The sequence below is a fragment of the Echeneis naucrates genome, chromosome 2 (genome assembly GCF_900963305.1).
Source record: "Echeneis naucrates chromosome 2, fEcheNa1.1, whole genome shotgun sequence".
Taxonomy (NCBI): Eukaryota; Metazoa; Chordata; class Actinopteri; order Carangiformes; family Echeneidae; genus Echeneis; species Echeneis naucrates.
Genome location: NC_042512.1, coordinates 17212882 through 17229291, shown reverse-complemented (window position 1 = coordinate 17229291; position 16410 = coordinate 17212882). Strand labels below are relative to the sequence as shown.

The 16410-nt window shown below is 47.1% G+C and overlaps 1 protein-coding gene across 2 annotated transcripts; it reads right to left on the bottom strand.

The window, feature by feature from the left end:
• Window positions 1-2570: 2570 nt before the first annotated feature.
• On the bottom strand, window positions 2571-16007 carry adamts5 (ADAM metallopeptidase with thrombospondin type 1 motif, 5 (aggrecanase-2)). 2 transcript variants are annotated; one of them, XM_029521442.1, is made up of 9 exons: window positions 14741-16007; window positions 9647-9779; window positions 9322-9489; window positions 8570-8853; window positions 7299-7482; window positions 7004-7179; window positions 6743-6918; window positions 6068-6421; window positions 2571-5974 (listed from the first exon to the last, which is right to left on the bottom strand). In XM_029521442.1, the coding sequence occupies exons 1-9, from the start codon at window positions 15815-15817 to the stop codon at window positions 5740-5742; spliced, it is 2787 nt and encodes a 928-aa protein (XP_029377302.1). In that variant the 5' UTR covers window positions 15818-16007; the 3' UTR covers window positions 2571-5739. The 2 variants fall into 2 exon arrangements, with proteins under 2 accessions (XP_029377302.1, XP_029377293.1); XM_029521433.1 differs by having other exon boundaries at window positions 2572-6421.
• Window positions 16008-16410: the final 403 nt, after the last annotated feature.

The window sequence follows — 16410 nt, the reverse complement described above, 5'->3', positions numbered from 1 at the left end:
TCAGTGCAACTGGAGAAGGGACATCACAGCAGGTCGGGGACGGGAACTGGCCTGGGCTGGAGCCGTGCTCACCTCCCCCGTGCCAAGCCGGCTGTGGTGCGCCATGGCCGGGTTCCGCAGCTCTGCTCCTGGGGGAGAGGGAACACAGAGGGGCCGCTGAGGTCTTAAGGTGGAATGGCTCCTCTCACCGGGCCGCCTCGGTGTTCAAACCAGGCCGGGAAGAGCCCCTGTCCTCCGGCTTCTCCCCCCGCCCGTCCGGACTTTTTCCTCCTCTGCAACAGGCAGGAAGAGTTGACACTGAAGTTTCATTAAAACAACTGGCAGAGCAGAGATCCTGCTGTCAACAGAGACAGAGGATCAGCACACATGAGTGAAAGTCCATTCACAGCAGAGAAAAACATCACTGCTTCAACGACAGACAACCAGAGAAGGAAGTAAAAAGTTCAAATCTCTGTGAACAACATTAAAATGAAGGTCAGGACGGGAGAATATCATGTCACAGTACAACAACAGCGAAGGCATTGTTGATGTTTCATTTTCTCATCAAACACACATTAAAAACAGGTTTAATTTTCTATTTAAGACTCACTGAGGCAAACATCAGCAGTCGGTGTTTTCAGGGGCAGATTGTGGAAGTCCACCTTAAGAGCAGCAGGTCAGAAAAGTGGATGGTTGTACTTTCGGAGTTTTCCAGCAGATGGTGGACACGTTCAGGAAAAACACCTGAGTGTTTGGGCACATTTTCCCAGAAATCCAACAGGTGGCGCCTTCGGACCGTGTTTGTGTCTCCAAGCTTGGTTGACAATTTCTTTCTTCCTCTGAATTTCTAATTTCAAAGGATCTGATCGAGTTTATGAGTACACCTGCATGTCAACTCACTGTTACATTAAAACTAATGCAGTTTGAGTCTTTGGATCGATATTCAAGTCATCCTGCAATAAAAGAAATATCAGTCTGAGCAGAGCATCGACTGTGAAGCTTCCTTCTTCTCCACTCACATTATCTGGCTGTTTATTTTTTGCGGTTTCCTTTCCTTCTTCAAAAATGCAGATGACAGGGAAGAGGAAGTAACTTATCTTATCAAAAAATATGACATTAAACTTCTTAATCGTAGATTTAGTGTATACTCATCTTTGATGGCTGTCTCATCTCCTCTCCTCTCTGGAATAAATCAGGTACTGAAGAAATATTACAAGTACTAAACTACAACACAATAACAGTGGATTTATCATTTTGAATGAGAGGACTGCTGTGTCATTTTTCTTCTTCCCTAAAAGACAAATAACAAACGAGAGGAAAGGAGCATACCGTTACTAAACATCTTCAGCAACCAGATTCAATGGAATCAATGTGTATTTTTCATATTATATCAAATTAATAAAGAAAGATCAATATTTGTGATAACATTGCAGAACTATCTACTTATCTTTTCTTGTGATTGTCCCGCCAATTTTCTCCTTCCCCCATCTCATTGCAGTTCCCCTTTTGAGAGACACAGTTGATAAGAGAGGAAACAGTTAATAGTTTGAGATGTTTGTAATATTTGAGACATCACTCCAGAAACATTTGTTTGTTGTTGGACTCTCTTCAAAGTTGATTTTCATCAGAAGAAGACTTGTTGGCTCCGAGGCATCCAGCGCAGACAGATCAGTCTTTAACACGATGTCCACTGCAGATTCTTCTATTTATCCTGCCGGTCTTTGGTGGATCGGTTGTGTTGTAGATCTGACTGTGTACATGAAGCTCAATTCCACTTCAGACACCGGCCAGCTCAAGAAATAAAGAAATGTGCACAAGGCACCAGCGCAAGACGCACTAATAATACTGAGCTGTGTGCCACAATCATGAAAAAACTGTTTATAAATTTACTGTTTACTCCTCAGCCAATATGCTTGATATGGTGCAGAATGTCTGCGTGGGCTCTGGTGCAAGACGCTACCTGGGGCCTGGTTAGCTCAGCCAGGAGCGAATACAGTCCTGGTGACCTGCCAGACGCAGGACACCAATATTGTCAGTCTCATTTTTTTCAGCAACAAACGTTGACTGTGGAGTCATATCCACACTGAAGGCTCTGATGAAAACCTGCAGCGGTTTAAAGACCTGGAGGTCCACCAGGAACTCCTGGATGTCCTAGTTGGTCTGTTGGACCATCACATCAGACGGTTTCTTAGGTTTGTTACTAACAGATAATGGAAAAAGACGAAGAAGGAAATCATTACTCCTGCTGGTCAGTATGATGTGACTGGATTAATTCAAGCCACAATATGACTTTAAAGCACAGGGAGAGCAGGAATCTAGCATTATTCAAATGTGTCGGGGCTTTTACAGCAGCTGACGCATCAGTCATTCCCATGGCAACCACGTCACTGACAAGAGTTCTCATCAAAAAGTTTTATTATTTAAAAAACATATATATATATATATCTGACATAAAGAGGAACATGTTTTAACACAAAGCAGAAGTGAGAGGCCTCCAATACATTTTACCGAAAGAAATGACTGTGATGAAAGAAGACTGTTGATTTCTAATTCAACATTTCATGAGACAAGATGAGAAGTCCAGAACTGCATCAAGAAATATGACTGCAGACAGCGAACACTCGTGAATTGTCCCTCACACCACAAACTGTGTCTGTATAGAGCCAGCCAGAGTACGACGAATAAACGAGGGTCCAAAACTTACAGCATGATATCCTGCAACCAACTCTGGCAGTGTGTTGTGGTATACAGACACTCCTGGGAACATTACACACACACACACACACACACACACACATTTATATATTTAAAAGCATTGATATCATATAGTACTGAGTCAATATCTCAACTTATTGAACCTCTCCAGTAATAAATGAGGATTGGCAAATCTTTTGCATGAGAGCGTAAAACTCAACCTTGGCCTCACAAAAGCTGCACAAACACACACACACACACAATCATATCAGCAAATGTGACCAAAAGTTCTTAAAATACCAAAGGTCACAGTTTTACATGTTATGTGCCGTTAATATCAAACTAAGTCTGTTGATCAATTTGAAACTGCTGAAGTGAATGTAATAAAAATACCACTGACCGCATTGAGACACAGAGACAAACATATTTAAATATATAGATTTTATATACATATATTCATGTGGATGACTAGAAAAGAAACACTATATTCTTACAAAGGAATGATTCTGCACAGTCATATTCCTAAGTTAAATAGTAATTTGATACAAAATTAGTATAATAAATAAAAGTCATCTCATTGTTGTTTTATTCACACATACCAGTTGTACAAACAATAAATTACAAATTCAGTGCTGTGTTTCTGTCGTTCAGCGAGAGGGGTTTCCCCACTGGAAGAGTCAGAGTAAGTTGTGTAAATGTGTGTTTGTGTGTGTGTGTGTGTGTGTGTGTGTGAGAGAGAGAGAGGGAGTCTGAAATCCTGTGAAACTGTAACTGATGGATTGTTTCAATGGTGTATGTCTGTATGTGTAAATGTCTGTGTAAATACAGTTGAATACTAACACATATATGAAAGATCTATTCGTGTACAAAAATGTCTACATTGTGTAAATAAATGTGAGTGTGTGAGGCGACAGGAGAGAACGCTTAGTGAGTGGTATGTTGACCCGTGTAGGATCTGAAAATGTTTCTGGTGGTCTAGTTTCTCCTGCACAGGTGCCAGATGGGTGAGGTTTGCCACACAGGAAAATATGAAGGGTGCCGGAGAGTTTCACACAATTACAGGAAGGTATTTCAGAGTCCATTGCTGTGTTCAGCCGAGGCTTCATTTTCACAAACAGAATGCTTCTTCCTACTTTTGCACTCTCTACATAATGTTGGACACAAGCATGAACAGACTGTCGTGTGAGGAAGCCTCGTCTGAAGACATCCTGGATTGAAACAGATGATACTTTTTGGTCGGGTGGAGGATTTGAAAGGATCACTTAGAAAAAAACCTCCAAACATATTTTCTCACAGTTGCACACAGTAATTGTTTTGTGTTTTGTGGGTAAGAATAGTTCAACCTTTTGGGAAATAAACACGTGTGTCTTCTTGATGAAAGTTAAATTAGCAGCAGCATCAGTTTCCAGGACCCATGAGTCCTCCAGTCACGGAGACTATTTCCTGGGGAGTGAATAAGGCTGTTGACTGTGCGTTCTGTTGATTGTCTATAATTGAGGGTCTGTTTTGGAAGAAAGCACTTGTGATGTTTTCAAAGCTGCGAAGAGCACTAATGAAGTTCCAGCGCATTAGCAGGAAGAGCCTCATTCATATGGCGATAAAAACCAAAACTACATTCCAATCAAAGTAAGCGTAAAGTAAATATTCAGGGTGATCTGATCCTTAAACATCCTCAACCATCAATATCATCCAATCTGATTTGTTGCTTTTGGCAAACTCCGCCCATCAGGGGAGGAGACAGGTGGAAAAGGAAGGATGAGTAAAACTGAGTTGAATTGCAGAAGGACAGGAATGGCAGTATTAGTATCTCTCTTGCTGTCGTTGCAAGTATCCAGGGCACACATTGTCAAATTAGCATCGTTTCCTAAACAGATAGACAAACAAACAAACAGACATTGACTGCCACAAAACAACAACAACAACAACAACAAAACCCCAACGTGACATGAGGACTGTAAACCTCCCAGCACCAGCAGAATGATCAATACAGGCGGAGCTGAGAGTTTGGAAGACACAGTAGAGAACAGAACATGTTCACGGTGCATAAAGTACGTGCTTTAAACACACGAGTGTACACAACGCACACAGACACACACACAGAAATCAATCATCGCCGCAAATTTGATTAAACATTACCCCCCATAAATGTTCAGGAGTGTCGTGGTTACTTTGCCCCTTTGTCGATTTCACTGCTACAAGGTTTGTCCTCTGAAGGCTACTGTACTCTGCCCTCACACCGCGCTGCTCTTTCCTTTCCCTGTCGGGCTGTCAGTACTTCTCACAAGCATGGAACTCACCGGGACGCCTGATTGGCTCGTCCTTTTCGTCTGGATCTGCTCTGTGAAATCACCTCCCTTTCATCCTCAGTTGGGAGCTGTTTTTGTAAATGTGCTGCGACTTCCCGGTTATCATCCGGACAGATCAGCTGGGGTCTGTGGACAGCCGTGATCCAGAACCATCAGAAGTTAGATGCTTTAATATTCTCTGATGTTTTTCTTATTTAGCAGATGACGATAGGGAAGAAATATTGAAAAATATTGAAATTAGATGTGCTGATACGACGTCCTGCAGTCTTAAAACGGGGCAGGCAGAAGTTACAGCGTGGTGAATGATGAGGGCTCTTGTCTCGGACATACTCAGGACTTTCACATACCCACAGTGATTAGAACACAAGAAATAGCATAAAAAAGACACAACATGCATGCCATTACACGGCAACACACACTAAGCCTCCAGCATTTGGAGACTGATGCAAAGACAATCAGTTATTGTCTACGTGGAGATGACATGCAACTCAAGTTCTCAGCTCTGTCGGGACAATACATGTCACTGTCGTACGGAAACTCTCCTCCATTTTACTTGAGCTCTTGCTACGATGCTCCCAGGACATTCCTCTAGTTTATAATCAGGTACAACATGTCTCTGAGTCCCTGGTAGACTGGTCCAGGAGTTAAATTCATTGGTCCTACATCCAGCGCTTGAGACGGTTATCAGAAGTTCAGATTACAACTTCTTCTTCCTGCACATTGTTTCTCGTCTCATCAGTCATTTCCCTCTCCCACCTCCTCAACATTTCTTTACCAGACAGTGTTTGAAGGCGGAGGGGCGGGAGTCCAGTGTGCAGCCTTTGGACAGTTTCCCGTCCTGGTCCTTACACTGCACTGTCCGGCTCTGCCAGCCAGTGTCACATGTCCTGGAGCAGGTCATCCAGGAGCCTGTGACCCAATGGGGCCCCGGGGGTGGGGCTGAGGGAACTGCAGCTGTAATCAGGACAGGGGGGGCAGAGGAAGACGTAGTGGTGCTGCTGGTTGTGGAGGTGGTTCTTGTTGTGGTTGAGGCTGTTGTAGTGCTCTGTGTCGGTGTCGACTTCGGGATGGGAATGAGCGGGGCAGACGGCTGCTGTGGGGCTGTCCGCCGGGGCACGAAGAAGCTATAACGAACATCCAGAGGCTTTTTGGCATCTGTTGCTAGAATCTGGACGACCAAAGGCTCTTGGAGGGCCCCGGGGCCCATGCTGTGAAGCCACTCGTCCCTTTGGCTCCACCCACTGTAGTTTAGCACAGAGCCGTTGAACGGGATGATTGTCTCAGAGGTGGAGATCATGAACTTGCCATTGAGGAGGTACTCGCCGTTGGGTCTTCGGAGGGCCAGGTAGGCGGTGTAGCGGGTCTGGTCCTTGGCCTTGTGTTGTCGAACCTTGACGTGGGTGGAACCAGCAGGGATCTTAACTACGTCAGTGTAGCCCTTACTGTTTGGCAAGAGCGGAGGCAGAGGAAAGATCAGACCAATGCATGAGCAGTTTTCTGTTACTGGCTTTATTTTGATGCAGCCTGGCATTCAGACTAAATGAGCACTTTGACCAAACATCATCCAAAACATTAAATAAGCTCTAAATTATGCTGCTGGCATTTGAAATTTCTACATAATAGAAATAGCTTATTTAAGCTACATTTCAATTCATGGAACCAGCAAAAGGGATAACCATCAAGGAATACTGTGCAATTGATCCAAAGTCAGAATAGCAGGAGAGCTCAGTGTTGTCTGATTTAAAGCCTCAGAGCTTTCTTACCTCTTCTTTGTGAAGTTGCCCACCACTCTTATACATCCTGTGCTGTCTCCTCCACATATGCCACACTTGTCAAACTGCAGCTTGGAGCCGATGATACCGTCGCAGCCCGTCCGCACACATTTCCCCTTCACACACACCGAGCTGCTGTACGGGCGACACTCCGTCCCGTCCACCACCTGGGCACAGAGTTATGACGCCACCATCACTTCACTTGATCTTTTCATGAAGAACACTGCGCCCTTTTCTGTAGTACTAACTCACCCTGTGAGAAAAGACCACGTAGTATCCTGTTCCTTTTGCTCTGCAGGTCAACTTGCACACATCTTTAGGGAGAACTCCTGCGTACTTCGGCACCCACTCAACGAAGGTCTTCACCCCTTTAGGATCTGTCTGGGGACCGTTCCGCACCTCACATTGCTCCTGACGGAAATTCTTATCTGGAGAAAGGTTCCGTGAAAAGAACTTCAATATGAAGAACTATATTTCTCTTTATAATAAATCAGTATTAGCTTCAAATCTTGCTGTCATAATATTATCAGTCAGCATGTATTCTCACTTGATGCTGGGCATGGTGTGACGTTGCATGACCGATAGATGGCTCTCTTCCCAGTGCAGTATCGGCCATTGTTGCGTGGCGGCGGGTTGTTGCACAGGCGCTGAGCAAACTGCACCCCGCCTCCACAAGTTCTGGAGCACGCACCCCACGAACCCCAGGAGCTCCAGCTGCCGTGGTTGGATGCCTGGGAAGGGGGGGGCAGAGACAGAGGAGATAAGAGTCAGGGGAAATGACAGCAGTGCAGAGATCAGAGAGTCGAGAAGGGTGAAGAGAAGAGGAGAGAAAATGAGATGAAAGAGGACAATTAGCGCTTATCACAGACATGCTGGAAGTCAGAGTAGTTGGCGGCCAAGCCACGTGTCGTGGGGAAAACCCTTTGGAGACAGATCTGTGATAAAGAAAAATGTGGTTTTGAGATTGTGGTTGAGGAAAGAGACAGAAAAGGAAGGAGGAAAACCTCATGTGATAATGACTAAAGCCTGTTTAAAGCTGCAGCCGCAGCCCACATGCCTCCCCTGAGGACGAGCATGAATGACACTCTCAAGGTAACATACTTATTTTTAATCACTGGATAAGTAGCATTTAACTTTTTATGAGACAAAGTTCAATAATCTCGAAGCCGGAAAACACTCTTCATTTAGTTCCACTGCTGAGTCTCTAAAGCACGTGAACTTCTTTCCATCATACTTCACAAGAAATGCAACGGAGCATCAAAGATTGTGAATTTTAAGATGGACTGAGCTTCACTGGTGGTCATGCGAGGCAGCCAAAATGAAGGGAGTCTAAACTTGGATCCACAGACACAGTCGCCTGCCAAGGATCGTGTCAGACTCGTCGACTGTCATGTGACCAATAGACACAAAGAAAATATTCTTTCGCTCTCTTCCATTCATTTAGACTCTCACTGGCTGAAACACACACACAGCCTCAGTCTGCCAAGAACAGTTTTGGTGCTTCAAGTTTTTCTGGCCAAATTCGATTTAGATCTGTTTAAGTCAGGCCAAGACAGCAAATAGCATCAATCACAAGAGACATAAATAAAAAGGTGAAGCCACATTAAGAACTCATGACATATTTCACAGTGAGTTTGTCTACTTCCTCTCAGCAGCTGTCCTGTGTGTCCTGTGTCTATTCCTTTTTTACTTTTGTCTTCCACGGATAGGTTTGTACAATGTGGAGAAGAGTGCTTAAAATATCAGTTTTTGAGCTATAAAAAGGAATCTATATTTGATTTTAGCCGTTTTTGTCTCCTTGACGTCCGCCCCTCTTACCGAGTAGTGCCTCTTGCGGGTCTTGTCCACACACTTTCCCTGGAGGCAGATACGTCCCTTCCCGCAGGGCGTTCCCTCCACGGCCGGCAGCTTCTTGGTCAGACACACCATCTGTCCCTGGCGAATGACGGCACACCACAGCCGGGAGCACACGTCCATGCCGGGGCAGACTGTGTACTCGGGGCCGAACGCAAGGCGACACTGGCGAACGGCGTCGTAGCTCTGGCCTGGGAGCTCCTCGGGCCCGAGCAGGGGCTGGCGAGGAGAATCTAGGAGACACTCAGCTGTGGCAGAGAGGAAGAAGGGTCACAATCTGTTTACATTTGGTGCTGTACTACTGCCTATCGTTTTTATAACAACTTCTATCTCAGTTTATGAGTTAACCAGGCCTCTGTGATTATCACTCAATAAACCAGCATTTACTGCCACACTATGCCGAGTCTATCACATGAACCATGCCAACAGCAGTTGAAGTTGCTTAGCACAACGTTAATGGCAGTGATTTGTGGCCGTGTTTAATAAAAGCTGGAACCAAAGCGTGACTCATCTTGATTTCCTGCCCATGATCTGTCTACACTTACAATGAAGTTAATAGGATTGTAAAGACGAGATTACTGCTTTGGTTAGTAATAAACAACTCTGTGGTGTACTGCAGGTCACACGTTGAATTCACACGGAGGTCATCTGTAGACAGAAAATGGAACTTTTACTGGGGAATAGTTGTCACAGTCAACACAGTTTCCCACACTCACCGTTGCCGTCATCGAAGAAGTCAGTAATGGTCGCTGAGGTGCAGCGGCTCCAGGGTTTGGAGGCATCAATGGAGGTCAGGATGGAGGACATTAGCCGCTTGTCGCTGTTCACTCCAAAGCGTTCTTCACAGAACTTGGAGTCATCGTGAGACAAACCAAGCAGGTGACCTGGGACACAGAGAGAAAGACAGAGAGGCCATTTTTCATGAGGTGTTTGTCTCAGGTTTACTTTCTGCATTCTGGAAGGAGGAGATGTGTGACGTCACATGGAACTCATGCGCTCGTCGGTCTCACTGGCTTTGTTGGTGTGTGTGTCCATGACTACCTATCTCATGCGCGACAGTAAACGCAGCATGAAGCCCATCGTCCTCGATGACAGCACAGCTTCTCTCCGGAGAGCAGATGGTGCCCACATCCGCCATGCCCAGGGTGTCACAGGAGTGGTGGCCGCAGAGGTCCTGCACAAAGGAAGCACTGGAAGGTTAAACTGACGCGCAGAGACGTAATCGCAACAGTTGTACTGACAGAAGTACAACTTTTTCGGACCCCCTTGTTCTATAAAATTGGAATGTCACTCTAATTTCCTTTCCACTGCTTGCAATATCCACTTCCTTCCTGCGGCTCTACCATCTCTCTCTGCCTCACAGGGTGCCAGAAACAGACTATTGATCTTTGTTTTGATTCCCACACATGCCCAGGCAGATGAGGCCACGGGGTGCACAGATCAATCTGCTAATCATACCGTTGCATCAGGGCACACAAGCCTGCACACGTGCATCCGCACTCCTTGGACATGCATGCGTACATAGGAGCATAAAAAAATGGAAAGCAGAGACACACACACGTCCTGCGGAGAAGATGAATGGTCACGTTAAGTGCTGCTGACAGGGCCTGCTGGGTCATGTGTGTGAGGAGCTCTGGGAGGGTGTTTACTCGTTCACAGGCCGATCGGTTTGGAACAAACTGCCTTGTGTTCTGCACTCACACACAAATCCAAATATGCGCAGATGCACACGCTGTGATTTAAAGGCTGTACTAAAAAATGTGTTTTTACTTGCACATAGGGAGCATATACATCACTTGAATGGGCACAAACACACAGTGCAAGTGGAGTGTGCTTCCTTTTCGTTGGATACTTGAGAAGGCCGAGTCTGACTGGATGAAGCCAAACTCTGCTTAAGTTTCTCTTTGCTTTTCTGTGTGCAGACAAGCTTGAAAGAGAAAGAAGAAAGCCCGTTTGTTGTGAAAATGTACAGAGAATCTGACCTTCATATTTGATGTTTCTCTTTCCCTGTTTCCCACACTCTTTTCACCTGCACGCTCTTACACCTCCCTCCATTTCATTTATTTATTCGTTCATCCCCTCCCAGGCTGCAGTCTGAGAACAGTTTTTGTTCCACTCTGTTTTATATACACGTTTCATTGGTACAGCAGAGACGAACAGGAAACATGTGGGTGAAAAGGAGAACAACGGGAATCCCACACTAGAGTTGAAATACTGAAATTTCAAAAAATATCTGAAACAATCCTAAAACTCACATCTCTGTCGACATATTATTGACTCTCTCCTCTGCCCTTTGTTTTCATCCAATGGCTTCGGATGTGTGCTTAAAGAAAAACGGGGGAGGGAAAGAGATGCTGGGAGGAAGGGATGGGGTGGGCGGGGTGGTCGATGCCGGAAATTAGAGTGAAGACCTCAGAGTCCAAGGAGTTATAGAAATATTGGCAGAAATACCAGGAGAACAGGTGGCAAGCTGGTTTTCAGGGGCCAGGAGACGACCAGAGCTCAGCGTGTGCGTTATAAGACCACTCACTATCCAGGCCAAGGTGAGAGTAAAACAAACACACACTGAAATCCCAGAGCGATGAAAACACACCAAAGCTGTAGAAACCGTCAAATGATGAGAGACGTCCATGTGTATCCACAGCTGAATAAAAGACACTGCTTCTGATGTTCCCGCAGAAACAACTTCAGGCCATGATTTTATTATTCCCTTTATCAGACATACAGCTCAAAGCACTCAGCCATGTTGTGTATGCCGACAGACGTGGAGCCGGCGTGGAGGGTTTAAGGATTCATGAGCCGTGTGCAGGTCGTCAACATACGGCAGACGAAAAACAGAAAGTGTGAAATATCAGGAACAGTAAAAACAAATAGAGGGAGTAGCTGTGATGGGGGCGAGCGCTGGGAAATGTACACTCTAATGTACAGGGAGAAGAGACGAGGAGAGGACAAGTTCAAATTCTTCTAAGATGTAACCTGGTTCAACTCGTGGGGGAAATGGGCTGTGTATCGGTACATGCTGTATTCACCGCTCTGCAACCTCCATCGATCATATAAAGAAAAATTTGTTCCGGCTGTTGGCCAGACAAAAGAAGATATTTCAGAACTTCAGATCAGATTTGAAGAATTCACACTTTTTTTTTTTATCAGATTTCATATTATCAGAGTTTCATTCAGCTGCAGCCTTTAGAAAGCATTGAAGACACTTGTGCTGATGTTTGTATTAAAAAAAAAAAAAAAAAAAACTTTCCGATGACGCATCCTTCATTTCTTTATTTTTTTCTTCTCTCACATCACCACTGCCACTAAAACACCACATGAAATATTACAGAAAGTTTCTGATCTGATGAAACGCTACACACCACCTACATTATTACACGTTTGACCAGCGCTAAGTGAAAGTTACCAAACTTCAAACCTGGTTGAATATGGCTAACAGTTCAATATTAACGGTTCCTGATAGAAGCATTAATCCAAATATTTGCCCACACATGCGTCTGCACTGCTCTGCAGCTCTTTAGTGGCCACCTTACAGTGGAGCTTTGTCTACTGTCCGAGCTCACAACAAGTGAACAGCCATGCATAACATTTAATGTTCCCATATACGCAGATGCACTCTCAGAGGAGTCCTCTCAATGTGCCTGTTGTTTTGTTCTGGTGCTGGTATGTGTGCGACCGGGTGACAGCACCACACAGGTCAGCTCACTGCGGGTACGGGGTGTTGGAGTAATTGGAGCCGACCACAAAGGGACGAGTTCGCTCCAACTCTGCGCTCCCCTGCTGCACCCCCGCCCCAATGTGGTCCGACTTCACAGTCACCAAGCCTTCAATGAGCTTCAGTTCGAGTTCAGCAGACTACAATAATCGGCGCTGACTCCACAGCCGCTCTAAATACAAAGAACGAGGACTTATTTGGTTACCTCTGACATTCAGTTTGAGGGAATACCAGGCAGACCATCATCTATTTCACATCTGAACTGAATCTACATCACAGCTTAGTCTGTCTCTCTTTGTTAAGTCTCCAGTGGGGCCACAGCCTTACTTATTTCTCAGAGAAAATAGTTCACACATTACCGTGCCTCCTATGTCACATTCTTCTTCTGCTCAGTTTGAGGTACCTGAGCCAAACAGTTATTTCCTTCCTGGCATTCTGTCAGTGGAAACATTAATGGGTCTAACCTGTTTGTAAAATGACGAATTCTGCGCAGCTCTTGACATTTTGTGGGGATCTTTCCTGGCAAAATGATTAATGGCTAAATGAAAGTGTGGTTCTAATACAGAATTGGGCCAAATGAGCCTTTTTGAAAATGCCAGTGTAACATACCACATCTTTTTTTTTTTTTTTTTTACTCTGCAGCCCCTTTAAAGCTGTGGGTGGAAACCAATTCCTCCAGAATAAGAATCCAGCAGCCGTCTTTGAGAGGCACAAAGTGTTTCAATGTAAACAAACCCCAGTCTTGTTTGTGCGCATGACAATGACTGAAAAGGCAAAGAAGTAGCAATTTACACACTCAGCCAAAGCAGAGAAATCTGATAATGGTCTCAAAAAGCCAAAAAGATCAGAGGTCAAACTTAAAGTAAGGTGGGGGCTGCCTTCTTTGGCTTAAACACTTACCTCTACAGTATTAAGGTCACGACCCTAAACTGAAGTCACACATTAGCTGTGTGTTTTCTCTGCACGCTGACTGAATTCAGCTCGTTTCTTCTAAACACACCAACCTCACAATGTCCCCTGAGGTGTGTACTGAGTTACACTGACCATGGCAGATGATAACTCGCCCTGATGACAGGTTACATCTACAGCGTGACCTCCGTGCTCAGGAGTGAAGGGGAGATGTGTGTGAATGAAGGTCTGTGGACAGGCTCATGAATAATGCCGGCGTGGTGACAGCTGAGAGACAACTCCAGTTTGAGGTTGATGGCTGTTTAGTAGAATAGAGTACAATCCACTGTGCATCCTTTCCGTTTAGCCTCAGCCATGCTGTCCTGATGCCGCCTTCGAGGTATCCGGATTTCCCTGCCTGTCTGACTCTGTGTTGCTGAACCCAACTGATGATGGTGCTTAATTTCTTCTTCCTGTGTTGCCTGTGCAGGTGGAGCGGCACGAGGTGGCTGGCAGGGAAGAGCTGCGCCGCTCTGTGCCACATGCCAACCTCAGGTGTGCACGACCGACTGGTTTGCCAGTGCGTGGCTGGGCCAAGTTGGCACCGGCAGCGGAGGATCCGGGGCAAGACCTCTGGAGCTTTGCTGCTTCGGCCCTGAACCACGGCAAGACCTTGCATGACTTGAATTCACCGCAGTCCAAGGCGAAGCGATCTGACACGTCAACTGGAGCTAACCACCATGAAGCCACACCCGGAAGGGCGAAAAATGCACGTGGATGGTGCTGCCCTGCGGCTTTCGGACCAGGCAGGGGGGGGGAGGAGGGGAGACGGGGAACGATGAAAGGCGGATAAATGAGTGTGGTCTTGGGAAACGTACGGGTCCTCGCAGGGCGGACGTGTTTGCTTTCCTGACAGCTCCCAGCTCCAGCTGACAGACGCTGGAGAGAAACTGGGGAAAAAATGTGCAGGCTGGTAACAGAGAAGGAAGCGCGAGGCTGGGATGACCGGCTAATTAAGTCAAGTTTCAAGGGAGTTTGAGGGAAATTTCTGCAATGCACCCAGCAGCTGATTTCAAACCTCAGGGCCAGGGAAGAATGTGCGTGCACAGACTCGGGCACGCGCATCAGATCACACAGGCTGCTGGGCTGTCTGGGGACTGGGAGGGGGGAGGCTGGAGACAGAGGAGTCTGCCTAGAAAAACACTGCTGAGGAAGTACAGCTTTATGGCTGTTTCACTGATGCTGTGCCGCATTACGCAAAACAAGAAAGGAAATTGAAAACAAAATTAAAAAAAACAAAAAAAAAAAAGGGGGAAGGACACAGATAGTAGCCAGAGACCTTTAAGGATTTAAGTTTCCTCGACTGATTTGACTGTAATTCTCTGTCAGGATTTATGCATCTCCTCCCCACAGAGGAAAAAAAAAAAATAACATGCACTTATATCATCACATGCAGGAAGAATAACAAGCTGATGTATGACAACAATTTTCATCACATTGTGTGTTTTAGAGCAAACCGGGGGTTTGTTTACCTGCCTGGTGAAGAGGATGGCTGCGTCGTGGTGGTGCTGGTGGTCGTCGTCCAGCGGGTTTTGTTGGTTCTGCCACTTGCAGAAGCTCTTCAGAGTGGCCGCTGCGTTCTTGGACACGTCCAGGCCCTTCTCCTTCTCCCCCAGCGTGGTCACCTTCACCACGGACAGCCGGATCGGGTTCTCGATGCTGGCGTGGCCGTACAGCTTGGAGGCGATGGAGGCCAGTGTGAGCAGGTAGTGGTTCAGGTCCTTGCCGTATTTCTTGGTCATGGTGTCGTCGGCCACCAGGAGCAGCTCCACGTGCCTGGCGCGCGAGACTGACCTTCTGCGCCGCGCGCCAGGCTGCGGAGCGAGCCGGCTCCAGCGCGTCCTTCCGTCGGCGTTTTCCGCCGGGCGCCGCTCTCCGTGCCCTCTCCGCTTCCCCCGACCTCTGAGCCGGCGTCTCCCGGCCCCATCCCGGCGTCCTCTGCGCCCGTCTCGCGTCCCGCAGCTCTCGCGCCCGCCGCTCGTGGCCTCGAAGCTGAAGCGCTCACGCGTAAACACATGGAGCGCGCTCTCCGCGTCCTTGTCCTGCAGGGCGCGCACGCCATGCTCGTGTCCCTTCGCCCTGACGATAGGCGTGATGGAGTAGCGCGCGTGGTTGACGGCGAAGAAGCCCTCCAGACCGCCGCCGCAGAGGTTGAAGACGGCCAGAGACTCCGGGTTGGAGTCCACCGTCCCTCGGTACGCGCACTCCCGCTGGAGAGACTCGGGGCCGTCCCCCATCATGGCGAGCACGTACCGGGGGCTGAAGTGATGCGACAGCACCGACTCGTCCCGCTCCATGTCCAGCTGAAACCGGCTTCCGTCCAGGTACACCAGGTAGCCCGCCTTCCCTCCTCCGTGATAAATCCGGTCAATGGTCCGCACGACTCCATCCGTCCTCCGGGCAGGTGTGAGCAGCGACCCGTTCGCAGGTGGAAGATAGAAACCCTGGAAAGTGGAGAGTCCTGCTGCCAGCTCCAACTCCACCGCGCACAGCAACACAAGCCGAAACCAGAGCCTGCCCCCGGCCAGAGCACCAAGGAGCCGCACCATTGTTTATTCCAGCCCGAAAAACATCTATGAATCCCCTAAAACAAACCCAGAGCGGCCAAACACTCAACTCTGGCGATTTGTTCCCCCAGAACGCGCATCCTCCCGGTGTCCAAGCCCCCCGACGCCAAAACAGCCCGGCGAGGAAACACAACCATGGAGGAGAGCAGCAGCGGAGAGGAAGAGTGTGCAGGCTGCGCGGCACTGAGCTGAACTTGTAGAACAAAAACACAAAGTTTGCTCTTAATAGGACCCAGAGAGAAAAAGTCCTGCCCCCTTTGCGCTCAATCACCACTCCTACACCCCCCCCCCACCTCTCTCTTCCTCAAATCAGAGTAAAGTCAAGTGCTGGAGGAGAGAAACCTGAACAATGCTGTCACCGGAGTCTTTCCCACTGAGGGAGCCTGTGGTGCTTTGCAAGTCCATCAAAATTCCTCTGTCATTCTGAGAGACAAAGAAAAAAGACACAACTGGGGGACCTTCAAATCTGCAGGGACCAACACCATTTATCTCAACACAATGTCTCCATTAAATGGCAGCCTGTTATTTTTACACTTTTACCACTTTGACTCCTTTAATAATTGAAGGCTAAAAGT